General features: G+C 35.5%; 3 protein-coding genes across 6 annotated transcripts in view; 1 reads left to right on the top strand and 2 right to left on the bottom strand.

The window, feature by feature from the left end:
- Positions 1-5958, bottom strand: part of LOC106688167 (cylicin-1) — a 22871-nt gene extending 16913 nt beyond the window's left edge. Inside the window, exons 1-3 of one of the 2 annotated variants that reach the window (XM_024361811.2) lie at positions 4936-5958; positions 3900-4024; positions 2902-3028 (exon numbers count right to left, since the gene is read on the bottom strand). In XM_024361811.2, coding sequence (XP_024217579.1) covers positions 2902-2922 — 21 coding nt within the window. In that variant the 5' untranslated portion in view covers positions 2923-3028; positions 3900-4024; positions 4936-5958. The remainder of the gene's footprint in view (positions 1-2901; positions 3029-3899; positions 4025-4935) is intronic. The other variant, XM_014432505.2, reaches the window with a different exon arrangement.
- On the bottom strand, positions 4897-5874 carry LOC106688151 (fructose-bisphosphate aldolase). Its single transcript, XM_014432477.1, has one exon. It carries the CDS (start codon positions 5872-5874, stop codon positions 4897-4899), a length of 978 nt encoding a protein of 325 aa, XP_014287963.1.
- A 2189-nt stretch (positions 5959-8147) lies between the features above and the next one.
- Positions 8148-16890, top strand: part of LOC106688159 (solute carrier organic anion transporter family member 74D) — a 46462-nt gene continuing 37719 nt past the window's right edge. For 2 of the 3 annotated variants that reach the window (XM_067053596.1, XM_014432489.2), the window contains exons 1-10: positions 8148-8276; positions 8621-8797; positions 9535-9723; positions 11468-11662; positions 11790-11930; positions 12002-12136; positions 14921-15085; positions 15603-15795; positions 15912-16059; positions 16562-16719. In XM_067053596.1, coding sequence (XP_066909697.1) covers positions 8240-8276; positions 8621-8797; positions 9535-9723; positions 11468-11662; positions 11790-11930; positions 12002-12136; positions 14921-15085; positions 15603-15795; positions 15912-16059; positions 16562-16719 — 1538 coding nt within the window. In that variant the 5' untranslated portion in view covers positions 8148-8239. The remainder of the gene's footprint in view (positions 8277-8620; positions 8798-9534; positions 9724-11467; positions 11663-11789; positions 11931-12001; positions 12137-14920; positions 15086-15602; positions 15796-15911; positions 16060-16561; positions 16720-16890) is intronic. The other variant, XM_067053597.1, reaches the window with a different exon arrangement.

Below are 16890 nucleotides of genomic sequence, written 5' to 3' on the forward strand. Positions count from 1 at the left end.
ATGAAATTGTCTTCTTTAGGTATGGTTGGTACTGACATCGGGTCTCCCGTTCGTTGTTCTATATCATGCCGATAGTGTTCTGCCAGTACTATAGCTTGCTCGGCATGAGTGAGAAGGCGATCTCGATCGTGTAGGCGGACCGCTGGTGACTATTTCGTGGCCGCTTTAGTTAGCTTCCAGAACTTGCGGTAGTCGCCGTGCGTGGCTCTTAAGCGATCATACCAATTTGCAGTTTTCCATTGAAACATTAGGTTTCTTATTTGAGTGGTGATAGCATTAAGGGCTACCATGATGTTCGGGTTTTTGAAACGGTGATAGCGATTTTTTAGTGTCCCCCTACTCTCTATAAGGGCTATGATGTGGGATGGAGGCTTCTGTAGGTGGGGTGGCTTCGGGCAGAACGAAGTGCTGCTTCACTGACTCTACGACTGCTTGTGTGAAGTGGTTGATGTATGTGTCAACATCTTCGATGGTATGTAAAGTCGAGATTTCTTGCAGCCTATGGCATATCTTCCTCTTGAACCTACCCCAGTCGGCTTCACAGTAATTAAATTTCTCCGTCGCCTGTTCAGGGCTTCTCCCTTTGATCTCGTATATAACCGGCCGGTGATCAGATGTGATGAAATCCGTACAGTGCAACCCGTAACCCGATGTGGCGGTTTGGTCAGAAGGAGGTCTATTGTTGATGTCGATCCGGTCCCAAGATGGAGGAAAGTATGAGTGCCTGGATGGATTACCGTGAAGGCGGTTTTGACCAATTCTCCCCGCTAGGTTCGCATTGGAGTTATGCCACAGGGTGCGTCTAGCGTTAAAATCTCCCACTATCCAATGGTTGGTTTTGGCCCCACAGGTGTCGATGATTTGCCGTAGCTCTCTCACCAATCCTCTAGGACGCCGGTAAATCCCCGTGATGTGGATGGGTTAGTGCATTCGCACTTGGATCGTGAGATGACTTATCCGGACGTCATGGATATTCATAGGTGGCGGCCTCTTCTTCCACGTCGTTCCATAGCGAACGGCTATGAGAACTCCGCCGTGAGGGTCATTTACGTCATCCGTAGCTACTGCATATCCTCTGAAGTGAGAGGATCGTCCTTGCAGCCTCGTGTCAATGAGTACGACCGCGGTTGGATTTGTGAGAGCCAATAGGGTTCAACCTCACTAATTTTTGGGCCTAGGCCAAAAAGGCAAAAAGCCAAATAGGCACAGTTGAAGTTGAGGATGCTATAAGCGTTCCTTTTTGAGATTTCTGCCCACTTATTTCTTTAGGGGATCCCCTCTCTGGGAGGGGATTTAGAGCCCCTTATTTATATGCCTAGTCCATGTGGCTGTGACCGAGAAGCGGTCGGTACATGCCTACTTGAAATAGTTTCGTGCATTGTTTTGGTATCGTTTATTAATAATTTTATCGACATCGTTAAGTGTTATGTTACAGAAATTATTAATATATTAAAAATGATATGTTTTTACAAAATAAAGTAATATGTAAATTTGAGAGCTTCGGTGAGGCTCGAGGTGCAGCGCTCTGGAGAGTTGTGGCAAAACCTCATACTCCTTCTCGCCTCTCTCGCTACACCCTAAATAAATGAAGGTTTCCGGTTGAGCTGCGAGCCAGGAATGCGCCGCTTCATTCATTGCTTCTTCTGAGGTAAATCGACGGCTTCTTAATGCCTCTTTGAGTGAACGAAACAAGTGATAGTCAGAAGGGGCAGGATTGAGAATATATGGAAGATAAGGCCAGTTCTTCAAAATTGAATTTCTGGAGCGTTTCAGCAGTATGTGGATGGGCATTGTCATGCAACAACACAACACCATTTGGTTTTGGGACACATCTTGCACAAACTTTATGAAAACCAAGTTTCTTGTGGATGATTTCGTAGGCAGAACCCTTACTAATTTGCAGACGATGTGCCACTCCGCCAGTAGTTACTCGTCTGTCTAAGAACACCATTTCACGTAAACGCTCATTGTTTTCTTCATTTTGGCGTTAAACGGTCGCCCGGCTCCTTCATTGTGCGTAACACTTGACCATTTTTGAATTTTTCATACCATTCATTAATCTGTTTTGGCAAAACATTATTCCACGACTGTACCGAAAGGCTGGGATGAATTACGGTCCCTGATACGCCTTCCGACCACAAAAACAGTTCACTGAACGTTCCTCTTCTTTGGTGCAAATAAAACGTGGAGCAGCCATGATTAACAGCTCGACAGCGATAACTAAACTAACCTAGCAGCTTGAAACTTGCATAGACATACACGAATAAACAAAGCATGCGTCGACAACTCAAAACGACAGTGCATAAACAAAATCTTAACTAAACTGTGGATAAATATTGACTTAACCTCTTACTGACGTAGACATTGGATAAAATGCTGAGGATTTACGAACGATTGTACTTACAATAGTCTTTTAACCTTTCATTGGACCCGGCGGGTTGCTAGCCTACATGTCTCCTTTGTATCGGAATAGTACCCGGTAGAACGAAGTTATCTTCCTTCATGTGTGGCTGGATACCCTTCAGGCTTGTATCCCTCCTTCGTACCTACAGATATTGTACCCTGTAGGACGAAGTTATCATCCTTAGAGAAATTACGGCTGTCACCCCGTAAGCCTCATCCTATCCAATCCCCTCCTTATCAATTACTTTACTTATATTGAACATGCATTGTCGAAGCCTTCTGATCAAGAGTACATAACATATCTATTTGAGTTAGATCTTACTCAACCAGCTGTAGAGCCTATTACTTTTCGAGAAAATCTTGAACATTTAGCAGAAAGCCCCATCACAATTGGATGAACGGTATAGCAGCGCAAAAAATACCAACATTTTTATAAATTAGGTTATTTATTTTAGAATATGCAATCAGGTGTAAACAAATCCATATCTGATGCTGAACCTTGGACACTTTCTGCAACATATTCTCCCAAGAGAGCTTGATTGTTAGCTCTAGCGCGATTCATCATTTCCTGTAGACCAGCTTCTTCAAATTCAGGATTACCACCCCAAGTCTTAATTGCTGAGACCTATGGATAACAAATGTAATTATTACTGTGAATGAAGATATTGACTATTTATCTAGAAATGTATTCAAAATATACTACTCCAAATTTGAAGTGGTACATCTAAAAACAATTGGAGTATTGTATATATCTCGTCGTTATTACTTATTAACTGATTATTAATATGATGAAAGCTACTTCTAGTTTTAGATAGATGTGTCATGCGTCATTTTATTATTTCTAGTTGATTATATAAATCATTATTTATTACTGTTGGCGAAAGGAAGTCGCATTCGATTTTACCCTAAACCTACATATGATCTTTTCTTTAGTTTTTCTATATCTCTTGAAGTGTTAAAATTCGCTATATCTGTAGCCAACTACTTAACCTTACCCAGAGTGAGTCCTTTGTTACATACCAGGTATGTAACAGACCAGTAGCAAAATGATATGGGGTTTCTTTAGGTGAAGATTTGTGAAAACTCTAAAATATGGGAGCAGATGAACCAGGTGGATACAATTGAGAAATGGAGGCGAGGGTGGACGAGAACCACGATAGGAGTACCCTTAGAAAATACTTCTAATGTAAAATTTCTGCTATAGGCGAAATAGGCTGTCTCTTACTGCTGGTTTTAAAAATGCCATACGGATGGGGATATTATGTCCAAGCTACGTATTTTTACATAACCACCAGAAGATGGAAGTATTCTTCGGTCGGAGATTTAAGAAGAGTGCATTGTGCACAGCTCTTTGTATGTAGCGTACAGTAGCAGTTGCGTGTTGCGCAATGCTATGCCTAACATCTCACTACTGCAAACACTCGTATTGATCAAAAGTTAGGTGAGGAAAGATAATAAATAAGTAAAATCTGAGGATATGAGGTACTTTCACTTACTCCTCGTCCGTCTGTCCGTTTATTTTCTCTCTGGCTTTGTTACCAATATCTCTTTCTATTGATCGATATTCTTCATTCATGCCCGAATCACACTAGTTCTCTTCTATGAATAATTTCCATTCAATCTAATAAAAAAATTAGCAAAATAAAATTTTACTATCGGTAAAATATAAGTAAGTATTTCCTCTGGAATTTTATTTCGATGACGTGTATGTGGATTTCAAATTTCTTAACGCCAGGCCAACTTTCAATTCATTGCATTAGTTAGGGTCAGAATAAAGACTTGAAAACTTGTGATTCAATAAGATTATGTGTTGAAATCATTACAGTTTGAATGAAATGTGGAAATTTGAAAGGGTTTCTTAGGGTGAATTATTTTGTTAAAAAAAAACTTTTGTTAAAAAAAAATGTTCTATATTTATTTTAAACGCACAGAAGGTGCTCCCCGTCGAGCAATAGGCTACATGATTTTCAAATTTCTATCTAAATGAGCTTAATGTCATATTAATTATTATTTCCTTAGAAGGGTGACTTGATAAGCAATAATTGCCATGTTATAACTAACTGTTCTAATCTTGGAGGAAAGAGTATAATGGAGAGTATGATCTAGCTGAAAAAGTGGAGCCAGAAAAGGCGGGCCTTAAGGTGGATCAGAGGCGTGGCAAAGAAGTAGGGAAGAGTACAAATCAATCACTGGCTACTTTCTGTTTCAGTTTAGATTAAAATGGTGGACATTCCTATTAAACTGGACGTAAACCTAGCCTCTGTGACCGTAAACCGTAGCCTTTTTGGCTTCAGTTTTGCTCGAAAAGGTTATCCCACCCAACTAGTTCCAATAGTTTCATGTCAAACTGGTAATTCAGTAAATCGTTTTAAATAAAGATATGATACATCCATTTAGGAATAATATCTAAATCAACCTTTCTCAACATCAGGTTCTCTCATCTACGCTTATTGCAGTTGTTATATTTCTTGTTGATAAAACTACCATCACCTATTATAAACATCTTCCTGATAAACATATAATTTGAATTACCTTCTGAGCTCTTCCGAAACAATTAAGCATTCTCCATGGCAACATAGATAAATTTGCTTCTTTTTTCAGTATTATATGGTTCAGTGCTTGAGTAGCTTTTTCTTCACTGAGACCAGACGAGTGAAGTAATATTCCTCCCAATGATATTGGTAAACTTCTTTTGAAAGCTTCTAGGGTCTCATATGCAATATCCTCTGGTATAATAGGAGCTTTATTCATGCGGCCATTTTGAACAAAAGTTACTTCTAATATTGTTGATTCAATTGAAATATCAAAATCATTCAATGCTTTCATCAAAGTAATCAGTAACTTTTCTAAAACTCTTCTTGCTTTAAATCTGTCTTCTGAGCCATTAGGAACTACTTCTACACTGATTATCGGAACTAATCCAGAAGCCTGTGACATGGATGCGAATTTGGCCAATCTATAAGAAATTTTTTCAGTATTACAAAGTGAAGGACTGTGGTCTTTAATTTGGTACTTGCTTCGCCATTTTGTACATACACAACCGCGCTCCTTATAGTAGTCAAAACGTTCGCCGATAGTATCTAAACCTGTACCTATGTATTCCCCTTCCGATCCAAACATTGCAGACAATCCCATATCCAAACGAACTCCAAGTAATAGCCCTTTTGCTGTAAGTAAGTCAACGAACTCGATAGCTTCATCATCACTTTGCTTCATGAATTCTTCTGATAAAAGAACTCCAGAAAACTGTTCTTGAAGAGGAGCTGTAGTAAAGAATTGTCGAAGAAGACGCCTGTTCTCCCAATCGTTGGTTCGATTGATCATTGACAAATAAAAACTGTAAGATAAAACATGCTCATCCAATAATAATATTCCCTTCTTAACATTCATTAGTTCATTCACACGTTTAACTAAATTTTCTTGTATTTCTTGGCTGCCCTGATAAATGCTAATAATAGATCCTCTCCTCATGGTAACTTCTCCTTAGTACTTTTAATTTTTAAAAAAAAATAGAAATAACCTATGGCAGCAAACGGTTTTTTATAATTTGATATGGGATAGCATCATGTGGGACTATAATCAATAATAAAGATTTTTTTTTTTACTTTTACTTACTTATAAATGAAATATATATTAAGGGGAAGTATCGCGAACGTGAAAAAAATCGAATTCTATATTTCGACGAAAATATGTCTTGAGGACCCCTAAGTCCAAATAACTAAGTGTTCCGAAATGGTCTATGTGAGTGTTTGTAAGGCCCAGATCAAAAACGAAAAGCAGTACAAAACTGAAATTATATTTTCTATATATACTGAGTTCGGCTGTAGCCGGTGACAGTCGCACGTCGGGTCTGCGTCGTCCTCGTATCTGAGAGGGTTTTTTCTGTCGGATTGGATTGAAACTTGCCATTGGTGAGGATTAGGGAGCGAGGGTGCGATCTTTCAAGTTTCACGGAAATTGGCCCAGGATTCTAAACAGTAGTTGGAGGAAAGGAGGTTGCACGGATCGAGGGCATAATTGCGTAATAATCGATTTTTTTTCTTTCAATTCATAATAGAGGATTTTTTGTAACTTTTTTTTTTTTAAATTATTGTCGCATTATGTTTTATTGTATCATGTACTTAATATCAGAGATATGGCTAGGATACAGGAAATAATAGTGAGTTGTTCAGGAAAAAGGATTAATTTGTAAATCTGATGTTTTGTTTTTTTCTTCTACTCATTCAAGAATCAACTCTCATTTCCAGTGAAAGTATTAATGTGCAAACGTAAACAAACATTCTATAATTTAGCTGTATCAGTTGGGTATGAGAAAATAATTAGATAGATTTTATATTTCATTGAATTTAAACATTGAGAAATTGTGTATCACTTCGAGTAACATATCCTGCAGCCCCCAAATGGCATGAGATATGTTAAGCGTTTCTGCGATATCCCGTGTCGTAGAGTGAGGGTTGTCTGTGACCAATGCTTGAACTGCTGAATGCCCAATATATTCAGTATCATCTCTTTACTACTACATATATTTGCTACTATGGCAATCAAGAAATGCTGAAATCCAAAGCAGTTACTGAAAGTGTGCAGGTCTACTAATTCACTACAGGCCTCCATCAGAGAGCTACTGCAACATTTTGCCTCGGACCGAGTCGGGTGGAATTAATTGAAATTAGTGGAATTGACTGCAAATTAAGAAAACATTTTTAAAAAAATTTGTCCAAAAAATCGAAGATTTTTTACTCTGTTTATATGTAACAGATTTTATCAAATACTACTTTCGCTTACGCATGCGCAAATGTACTTTCTTTAAAACCTCTACATTTTAAAAAAACGGCTTATATCATTTGTTCAAAAATATGAGGAAAGTTATTAGTGTAAATCGGGTCCAGTATTAATTTTAGCTAATTCCATCTCCTCAATATTTCGAAAAAGGTTCATCTGATAATGGTCCAATGCTGTATGCATGATTTAGTATATATTTTATCCTCATCTTCCGCTTCCTGGTGGGAAAAAGTCAATTTTCAATTTTTAAGTCCATATTTGCAAAACTAATCCTGTATCTCAAAAACAACTAGTTATAGATTTTTAAAAAATATATATATTTTTTTGAAAATCATCAGCCTCAAAAACATGGAGAAGGGAAATAAAATACTTTAGTCCTGCTAGATCTGTCATATGGTCCACTGTGCGCCGGTTAGAATGCAGCCTGGAGTGTCGCCTTTTATTTCTATGGCGGTCCGACAGAAGTAAATGGTACCCTGTAGATGATCCATCTTATGCCAGAAAGGAGGTTAAAAAAAATTTCTTGGAACTGAAATAACGTATTGAAGATTGGCATATACAAAAACGTTTTCTCTGAAATCGGATGTAGACAGGACTAGTTTAATGTACTATTACTTTTTCTTTAATACCAACTACGTGTTTACCTCATTGAATTAGACCAAAGTTGGAAAGAGGGCGAAGGAAAAATGTTAACAAAAAATATAGAGCGACTGTATTTTGTCAAAACAACGTTTTCGGCCACATGGCACGCCAAAACGCATAAATTGTGTGATATCAGTTTATGAGTTTAATTATAATTAATTTTAAGAAACCTTTTCCTTCTTACGTAAATATTAGTCTCAGTAGAGTAGACAAATTTGAACATTTTTATTACTACTATAATGAAGACAAAATTCTTCGAAAATAAAATACAACAATGTAAATACAGACAAAGGAGTTGATATGAATTAAACAAATATAACTATCTCTGCTGCGTTTCATTATCTGGTAATAGGTTTCTCAGCGCCTGTGTCTCATGTCCTGTAACTATTTCTATTGAAAAATTTCATCATTTTTTATGTCTGTAAATTATTCACCGCCGGCCAATGAAGGAGGTGAGCAGATGTTTTGTTCGAATTTATTTTAAATTTAACCTTAATAAAATATGAATGTTGGTTTCAAAAGAATTATCTAAATCAAAAGCAAGATTTATAGAAATTAACACGACGTCATTTGAATAATTTTCATTTCTTTGTTTAATTATTATTATTTTTGAAACTGTATTTAATTCGTATTATTCGTGTATTTTAATTGAATTATTGAGGTAGTTTTAATGCATCTTTTAATAAATCGTTGTTGTTTCATTGTATGTATCATTTACATGCAACATGTATCATCATTGAATATATAAAAATATTTAATTTGAAATTATTCATAATTTCACTTTTATGATTTATAGATACGGAGTGTGGTTTCTTCTGTTGGAAAGGAGGAAGTTGGCAAATATTTACAAGTACAAAAGTTTATGTTTTGGTATATGGACTCATCGGTTTGGTACACTTTGCTCTTGGCTCATACGAAGTCGCTATCATCACAACTATTGAGAAAAGATTTAAAATTCCGAGTAGAACGACAGGTAGGATTTTAAAGGACTTTAAAATAAGCTTTAGATTTTTTTTTGGATTATTTTTATAAATTTATAGAAATAAATTTTTTGTTGCTAAACTCAAATTTGTGTTTAGTATCCTCAAAATCATATTAGTACAAAATATAAAAACTTTCCAGGTTGGACTATTATTTTACTTTAAACATTTGCAATGAATGTTATAGTACCCTTAATTATAGTTAACTACGGAAGTCGGGCAGGTTTGGCTTAGAATACTGTTTGCGGCAAAAAATTAATTTCCATTGAAAAAATAAAGAAATAACCAGGAAAAAGGAAAAGACAGCTAATGAATAAACATAAAATCCCATTGATGATATACAAAATCGTATTATTACTTTTTATCGTGTGAACGATCACTTATTATATCCACATAGTTGTTTCTAAGACTGATGTCTGAAGAAGTTTTGGGCTAAAGCTTCATAATATTCATAATCTAATATCTTGATAAGGTTGTTGTTGATCTAATGACTATGCTGCGGGAAAACAATTTCCCTTATATCACATTTAATAAATTTTCAGAAAGTTAACACTTTAAATTATAATTTAGTATTGATCATTTTAAAATCTTAGTGAATATTATTCGTAATTTGAAAGAAACTTAATAAGTTTATATCAATGTAATTATTTTATATACGAATCAAAATTGAGATAAAATAATATGCTTCTGTAAAATGAATATGATTAAATTGAAAGTGATTGGATTTCAGGTCTGATCATGTCCAGTTGGGACATAGGCTCCTTGATATGCCTCGTCCTCCTGACTTACCTCGGCAGCAAAGGGCACAAGCCGAGGTGGGTGGCTGTGGGCACCTTCGTGATCGCCATATCATCGGCGATCATGAGCCTCCCTCACTTGATCTATGGTCCGGGAACTTTCGACAATTCTACTTATGATAGTAAGATATTTAATATTAATCATTTTACGTATATAATTAGTATTTCTATGCTTTCTGTATAAAACAACTTATTACCAGTGCTCAATGATAATATATTATTGTTGTTCTTGTCGAGATCGACAATCGAAGCCTGCTTTCGTTAATCTAAAGCTATAATTCATAATCATCATCATCACAGGTATTACAACCAGGTCTTTGTTGCAGCAAGACATCGGGTCCATTTCTGTCTGTCTTGCGCAAGGGTTTCCAAGCTCTCTAGAAATTCCATGAGATCGGCTTCAACCTCATCTGCCAATCTTAGTTTTGGCCATTATCAACTTTTCCTTTTACATACCTCAACAACGATATCTTTCAATATCCATTCTTTCAACATCTAACATACAATCCACCACGGTCTTGACTGTCTTATATTCAACCTCGGGTTTCCGATAAATTTAGCAGAACTTTGCATTGTGCCCAGCCTAAACTGCTCGCCATTTTGCCAAGCATTCTACTCAAGATTTTTCTCTGAAATTTCATTAATCTATCAGCATTCACACGCGATAAGAATCATGCCTCTGATGCCTTAGTTATTACTGGCGTTAATGTTTTGTACTGAGAGATGACTACAGTTTCCTATTATTCAGAGGATAATGCAGAGCCCATAAATCCTCCTTTAACTTAGTTCCTGAATGATAATATTTAGAGTAATGCTACATACATTTTTACGTCCGGTGTTAAGCAACTTCTAACTAACTAAGGTTAATGAATTAAAGTGTGTTTGTTAAATATTTTGATATAAGAACAACATAAGTCCAATTTATTGCTTACACTCCCACTCTCCTGGAGTGTTTTTTTTATTAATAGAAGGCAATCCACTGCGAAGGTGATGTTTGTCTACGCATATTGACTGATCTCTCGAGAACATTCCTAATATCATCATATCCATACTTAAATATATAAGCTGAATCCATAGCGATAGTCAATATTAAGAAATATACAAAAATAGCATAAAATTGAGGTAGTAAAGGAAAATATATATATATATATATATATATATATACACACACACACTCGATAACGGTGAGTGTCAATAATTGCTGTGACAAAGATTTTAATAAATCAAATTAGTTATATATATTCGTACATATCTGTACGATGTGGATTACCTAAGGTAATCCAATATTTCCAGAATATGAGGGCTGTTATCGTTTAATAAAGTTGCCAAAGCGTAATCCGCTATCTATCAAATGCCTGCAGTGTCAGTATGTATTTAACAGTTAGTGGTAAATTATACTGTCTACATGTTGTTGTAGATTTTCCTGACAGCAGCAAGTATTCTTGGGTTAGTCGAGTGTGTCGAATTCGTTGTCTACTCAGTACTACTTATTAATTAATTAACAGTCAGTATTACTTATTAAGTAATAACAGAGAGTATTACTTATTAAGTAATACTGTCTGGACTATGTACGGTCCGTTAACTGAGGAAGCTCGCTCCTAGTTTTGGTTAAAACAGAAATGATGACCGTTAGTGATATCAACCACAGGAATGCAACCTTTGAATGACGGGACAGGAAAAATGGAATACAAATTATGGTACCCCTCTCCGATATTTAAAGGGATCAGCGCGAATTTGTAACTGTATTTTGAATGTACAAGTTTTATCTTGTCAGTTGCCGATTTTGGGTTCCATTTCTCTTAAGCCAAGCCGCAAAGCGCCATAGGAGTGTGGTAGGTTAAAAATTTTGTTTTTTGTTTTTTTTAGCTACTCTTAATTCTAAGTGTGAACTGGGTGCAGTATCCGATGAAGTGTGTACAGAGGGAGAAGAGAGCAGGCTGTCGTCAATAATTCTCTTCATAGCAAATACCTTATTAGGAATTGGTACTTGTGTCTACTACACTTTAGGTATTGCCTATCTTGATGATAATGCAAGGAAGAATAAAATGCCCTTGTTATTAGGTAATATTATCACATTTCTTAGTATTATTAGTACCGATATCACAATCGAATTAATGGTATTAACTGTTGGAATAAAATGCTTAAGGACTGAATTGATCTAAATATATGAAAAATATTTTGTTTTTAGCTGGCATAATGGCAATACGAATGATTGGCCCAACCCTCGGTTTTATGTTGGGATCCTATGCACTATCTATTTACATAGATCCAACCATTAATCCAGGAATCACATCTGATGATCCAAGATGGGTTGGTGCCTGGTGGATAGGTGAGACAATATGATTGTTGAGTAGCTGTTATAACACAATTAACACCATTAATTATGAATCTTGTCCTCAGGGTTTGTACCAATCGGAATTAGCTCAATATTTCTGACATTATTTATCTGGCCATTTCCTAGACATTTACCAAGGGCTTATAATCGAAAAATCGAAGCAGGAATAAAATTTGACGATACTCAGACATCATTCAAAGGTAAAACATTATTATTAAAGCAGTTTATTGAATGATACATAATATATTGGGAGTGGTTCTTAAAATTTCATAGAAGGTTTCAATACTGCTTGTTCAATCATTTTTAATATTACCAATGTAACAAGGTAAGTAAGAAAGAGATAGAGCTAGAATAATGAAGACTAAGATCGATGGAAGGTAACTTAAAGGGTATCAGTCGACGTTAACCAATCTCATGAATGATTAAAATTAATTATAACAGGCCACACTCGTATTGGGCTCCACAAACTTCGGTCGGTGGACAAACAAACTATTATATCTACCATACTTGACCTTCTAGATCACCAGTGTATCGACTACTTCGCTCATATTTTTAATATTCTTGTCGGATTCTAAATGGTATTCTTTATTAGCCAATATCTGCTTTCCAGACGTCCCTTAAGAGTCAATCATGTTGCTGCTCAAGGTCAGTAGTTTTCAACTGGTTTTCCATGGTCCAACTTTGAGCCGCGAAAACCTTAGGGGTGCGCCACGGGAAAGATTTGTATACCAATATATCAAGAGTGGTCCCTGAAATATTGTAGAAGGTTATAAGGTCGATATAGAGTATACTTTTATTTTAAGTCTTACCTATTGATATGTATGAGAGGCACCAGCTGGAATTTTTTCAACTTTAGTTCTAAGTTTCTAAGTTTCTAGACAAGTAAGTTCTTTGTCGGCATACCAATGTACAGGCAAATGTAGATAACAGAGGTTCCCATGCACCTCTGGGTACGGTTGACCGCGTAGGCAGAGGTAAACAGCTAAACAGCTCTTATCTCACACATGGGCACTCAAAAAACCTCGGGGAAAATGCAGCGACCTCTGTCAAAGAAGCCTTAATTTGAACATGAAAAGGAGGAAAAAGACCGACTTTCGCCGAAGATCATTGGACCTTCTCACCCCCTCTGAAGGGTAGGCAAAAGAGTGGGAACATAGAAGAGCCACTAAGAAGAACGGAGAAAGAAAGGAGGAGGAGAAGTAGAGGAGAAAGAAGAAGCAAAAAGGGGCAGGAGAAACGGAGGAGAATACTTGAAGGCGGTCTGAGAGTTGACAGTTGAAGACAGTCTGGGACGAGGACAGTCCTGGAAGAGGAGAGTTTGGAGGATGAGAGGGCGGCTGACCAGTTCGAGGCTAGAGGAGGAAGTCAGACATCCCATGGATTCAGCAGCGATCGCGGACATAAGGCGGAAAGACGCGGGACCGCAAGATCCGCTCAGCTACTTCAGCCAAGTTTGACAAGCGCATTAAAACAAGTCAGACCTTTTCTGTTGTAATTTGAATGGAAATAATAGAATTGATAACTTAGAGTCAGTATAAATAGCAAAGATCCCAACTGGTACTTCTCAATTCATAATATAACAATTAAAGTATAAGGAAACAAGTCTACCATGTTCTCTCATTATATTATTCTTGCCAATGTATATATAATTGTAAATATAAAATATGAAACAAAGACTTTACTTTATAATTAATAATCACTGCATGCCACCTCATATATAATAGCATAGTAAATTAGTGAACACGATACCGTTGAAAAGACACTCAACAATGATTAATTATTATTGTATACGGTATTTAGTGTTTGAATTAAATATCCATCAGGAACCGATAGAGATACATAATACAAATACATAAATACACAATACAAATACATAGAATATAAATACAAATACGTAATATAAATAGATGATATATGAATAAATTTCAATATAATATGTGTACGGGGAACCCCTAGTCGGGCTTAGAACACCTGAAGCCCCCATACACGGCACAATTTATGAAGGTTGGGTCAACGGAAGGAAACCGAATGGGCACCAGTCTTTCGATGTTATAAATACGCTAGAGAGAACCAGTTTTCAGTCATCTGAAAAAAATAAGATACACATACTGAGGACACCTCTCCCCTGACCTTGGGAGAACAGGAGAGGATGACACAAGTCTTTAGACCTAGTGGGATTACAAGCCTGGGGGTAACTAGTACTTAGAACTTGTAGAAAAATGAAGGTAGAAGGAAAATGAAGTAACACCTCCAACAATACTTGAAAATTCAATGGAATCGTGGTAGAGGTTTTAGGACTTTTAGAACCGCTCTACTAGTATATTGATCGGGGATTTTCAGGTAGTTGTTTATAAATTACTTTTATTGATAAAATCAATTTATACCTATATAATAATTTGATATTTATAATGTTTCACAATAATACTTAATATATAGATGTTAATAAGTAACAAAATATTACAATATAGTTGTGATTGAAGTTTTTATGACTCAAAGAGTTTCGAACATCCTCCTATTGAGAGCACTGGCGCGAATGTATGCTACCCTGCTCTCCCCTCTCCCCAATGGATGAAATTACAGTTTGGTTAGGATCTTTTTCCGATCCTTCTAAAACAGTAAATAATATATGAATTAATTATTTGCATTACGTAAATGTGACATAAATCGAATTAAATACAACTTTTTCCTAATGTTGGCACTTAAAGGTATGCAGTGAAATACCTACCCGAGGTTTTGATGTGTCCATTCTGTGATAACTCTACTTAAATATTTGGAAGTGAGGGGCCAATATTCAGAGTTTTTACGAACGGAGCGAAACTCCATTGGAAAATCCACAAGGGTTTCTTTTAAATGATATTTCCTAATACATTGTGATCTTAAAGACAATGTTTCGCACTTTTTAATTATAAAATTTCACTTAATCCAGCAATCTATAAATAATATATGTAATTTAATTTTACCTAATAATTAGTAGAATTGTGCAGATTTTAAACTGATGATGAAGAGGTTGGTGAAAAATAAAGTTCTTATGTACAACACAGTGAGTGCAACATTATACATGTTTGGAATGATGGGATATTGGACATTTATGCCAAAATATTTGGAGACACAGTTCCAGCAATCTGCATCGCAAGCTAGTTTCATTACAGGTAAAATACCATTATTAAAATAACAAAACTCAATTTTGGATTGATTATAATTAATTTAAATTTTGGATAGAGGTCTTACAATAATGTAGTTTTAATGAATATGAACCACTATTTATTGTTTGAACTATATTATATGCTAATGCTAACTAATCAGGGTTATCCGGTACATTATCAACCTATTCTTGACCGAATGTTTTTATTTTTTAGAAATACAAAATTCCGTTTATCTTCTTTCATATTCACATCGTTTTAAAAAAATTTCTATACAATTGATACTTCGTTCTATGTATTTTTAAAAACGCTGTGGCAGTTTTTGTATGCCAATATTACACCAGTTCTTCTCTATGTTCTTCACTTATTCTACCTAACTATTATTTCTGTAATATTTAATCAGAAAATTACGAAAGGAAGTAGTAATTTTTTCTTCTTTTAATTGTAATCAATTGAAAGTGGATTTATTTCTAAGTGGGTATGTAATTATCAGAAATGGATATTACAACGATATCATAATATTTAGGAGCTGTTGGATTAATATGCACTGCTCTTGGAGTACTGACTTCTGGTTTAGTAATCACTCATTTCAAACCCAGCCCACAGTCACTGGCATTATGGAATGTCATAGTTGAGGCAATCGATGTTATTGGACATTTATCTTATGCGTATCTAGGATGTCCTACAGAAAATCTGCAAGGTCATTGGGAAAGTGAAGGGTAAGTTAGCAATGTTTTTATTATAAAGTATACAGTACTACAGGATTATATTTACGTTTTATAAAAGTAAATCCTTTCTTAAGTCAACTATATTTATTTTTCGTATCGTTTCATAGATGGAGTTTAACGGAGAGCTGCAATAGCTTTTGTTCTTGCCCACCAAACATTAAATATAATCCACTCTGTGCTCAAGATGGCAGCGTTCTGTTTTATTCTCCGTGCCATGCGGGTTGTCCGACTGGATCATTCAATACAACTTTAAAGGTATTTTATCACATTCTAAGAGCTTTTAAAGTATTTTGTTATTCTATCATCTCCAAGGTATTATTTATTACGTATTAATTTCTATGGTAGTTAATATCCGGGTAAATGATTTTTAAAACTTATATATGACCAACGAGTGAATTTAACAATAGAAATAATGACACATAAAAATATCACATCCGGAAACTGTAATTTCATATTTGGTGACAGTTTAAAATATTTGTGTACCGAACCTTAGAACTTGGTAAAAAAATCTACCCATTAAGTACTCGTTAACAACATATTGAAGTCAATGTATTTTTTACACAGTTATGCTCATGTTAGTTCGTTTAAAGGATTTTCAGACATTTTGATAGAGTTATCGGCTAAAACTTAAAAACCATTCCTTTGAGAAGAACCGTCAATAAAAAATTTAAATTATTTTTGTATAGTATTTTGAAAATTGATTTTTTTTATGTTGAAGAATAATTATCAATGGTTTTGATTCAATTCTTTATTTTAGGTATACCAAAATTGTAGCTGTTTGCCAGACATTCCCATCGTTCCCGGGCCATGCCCACTTCAATGCGCTACCAAATTTAACATATTCATAGCTATATTATGCATCATGAGCTACTTCTCAGCAACAGGAAGAGCTGGAAATACTATAATACAGTTTCGGTAAGCTTGAAGATTCAAATTAGGTGTGTTCGTTGTCCCTTCGAAATGCTCCCAGTGTGTTGGAATAAATAAGCCTTATTCCAATTTTTTATTTCACTAGCCAGTTCTTATTACGGCTTCATGCATCAAATGCATACATGGATTGAAATTATATTAATGCGAAATTCATAT

Source organism: Halyomorpha halys, unplaced genomic scaffold, assembly GCF_000696795.3.
Source record: "Halyomorpha halys isolate HHAL.00 unplaced genomic scaffold, Hhal_1.1 Scaffold1066.1, whole genome shotgun sequence".
NCBI lineage: Eukaryota > Metazoa > Arthropoda > Insecta > Hemiptera > Pentatomidae > Halyomorpha > Halyomorpha halys.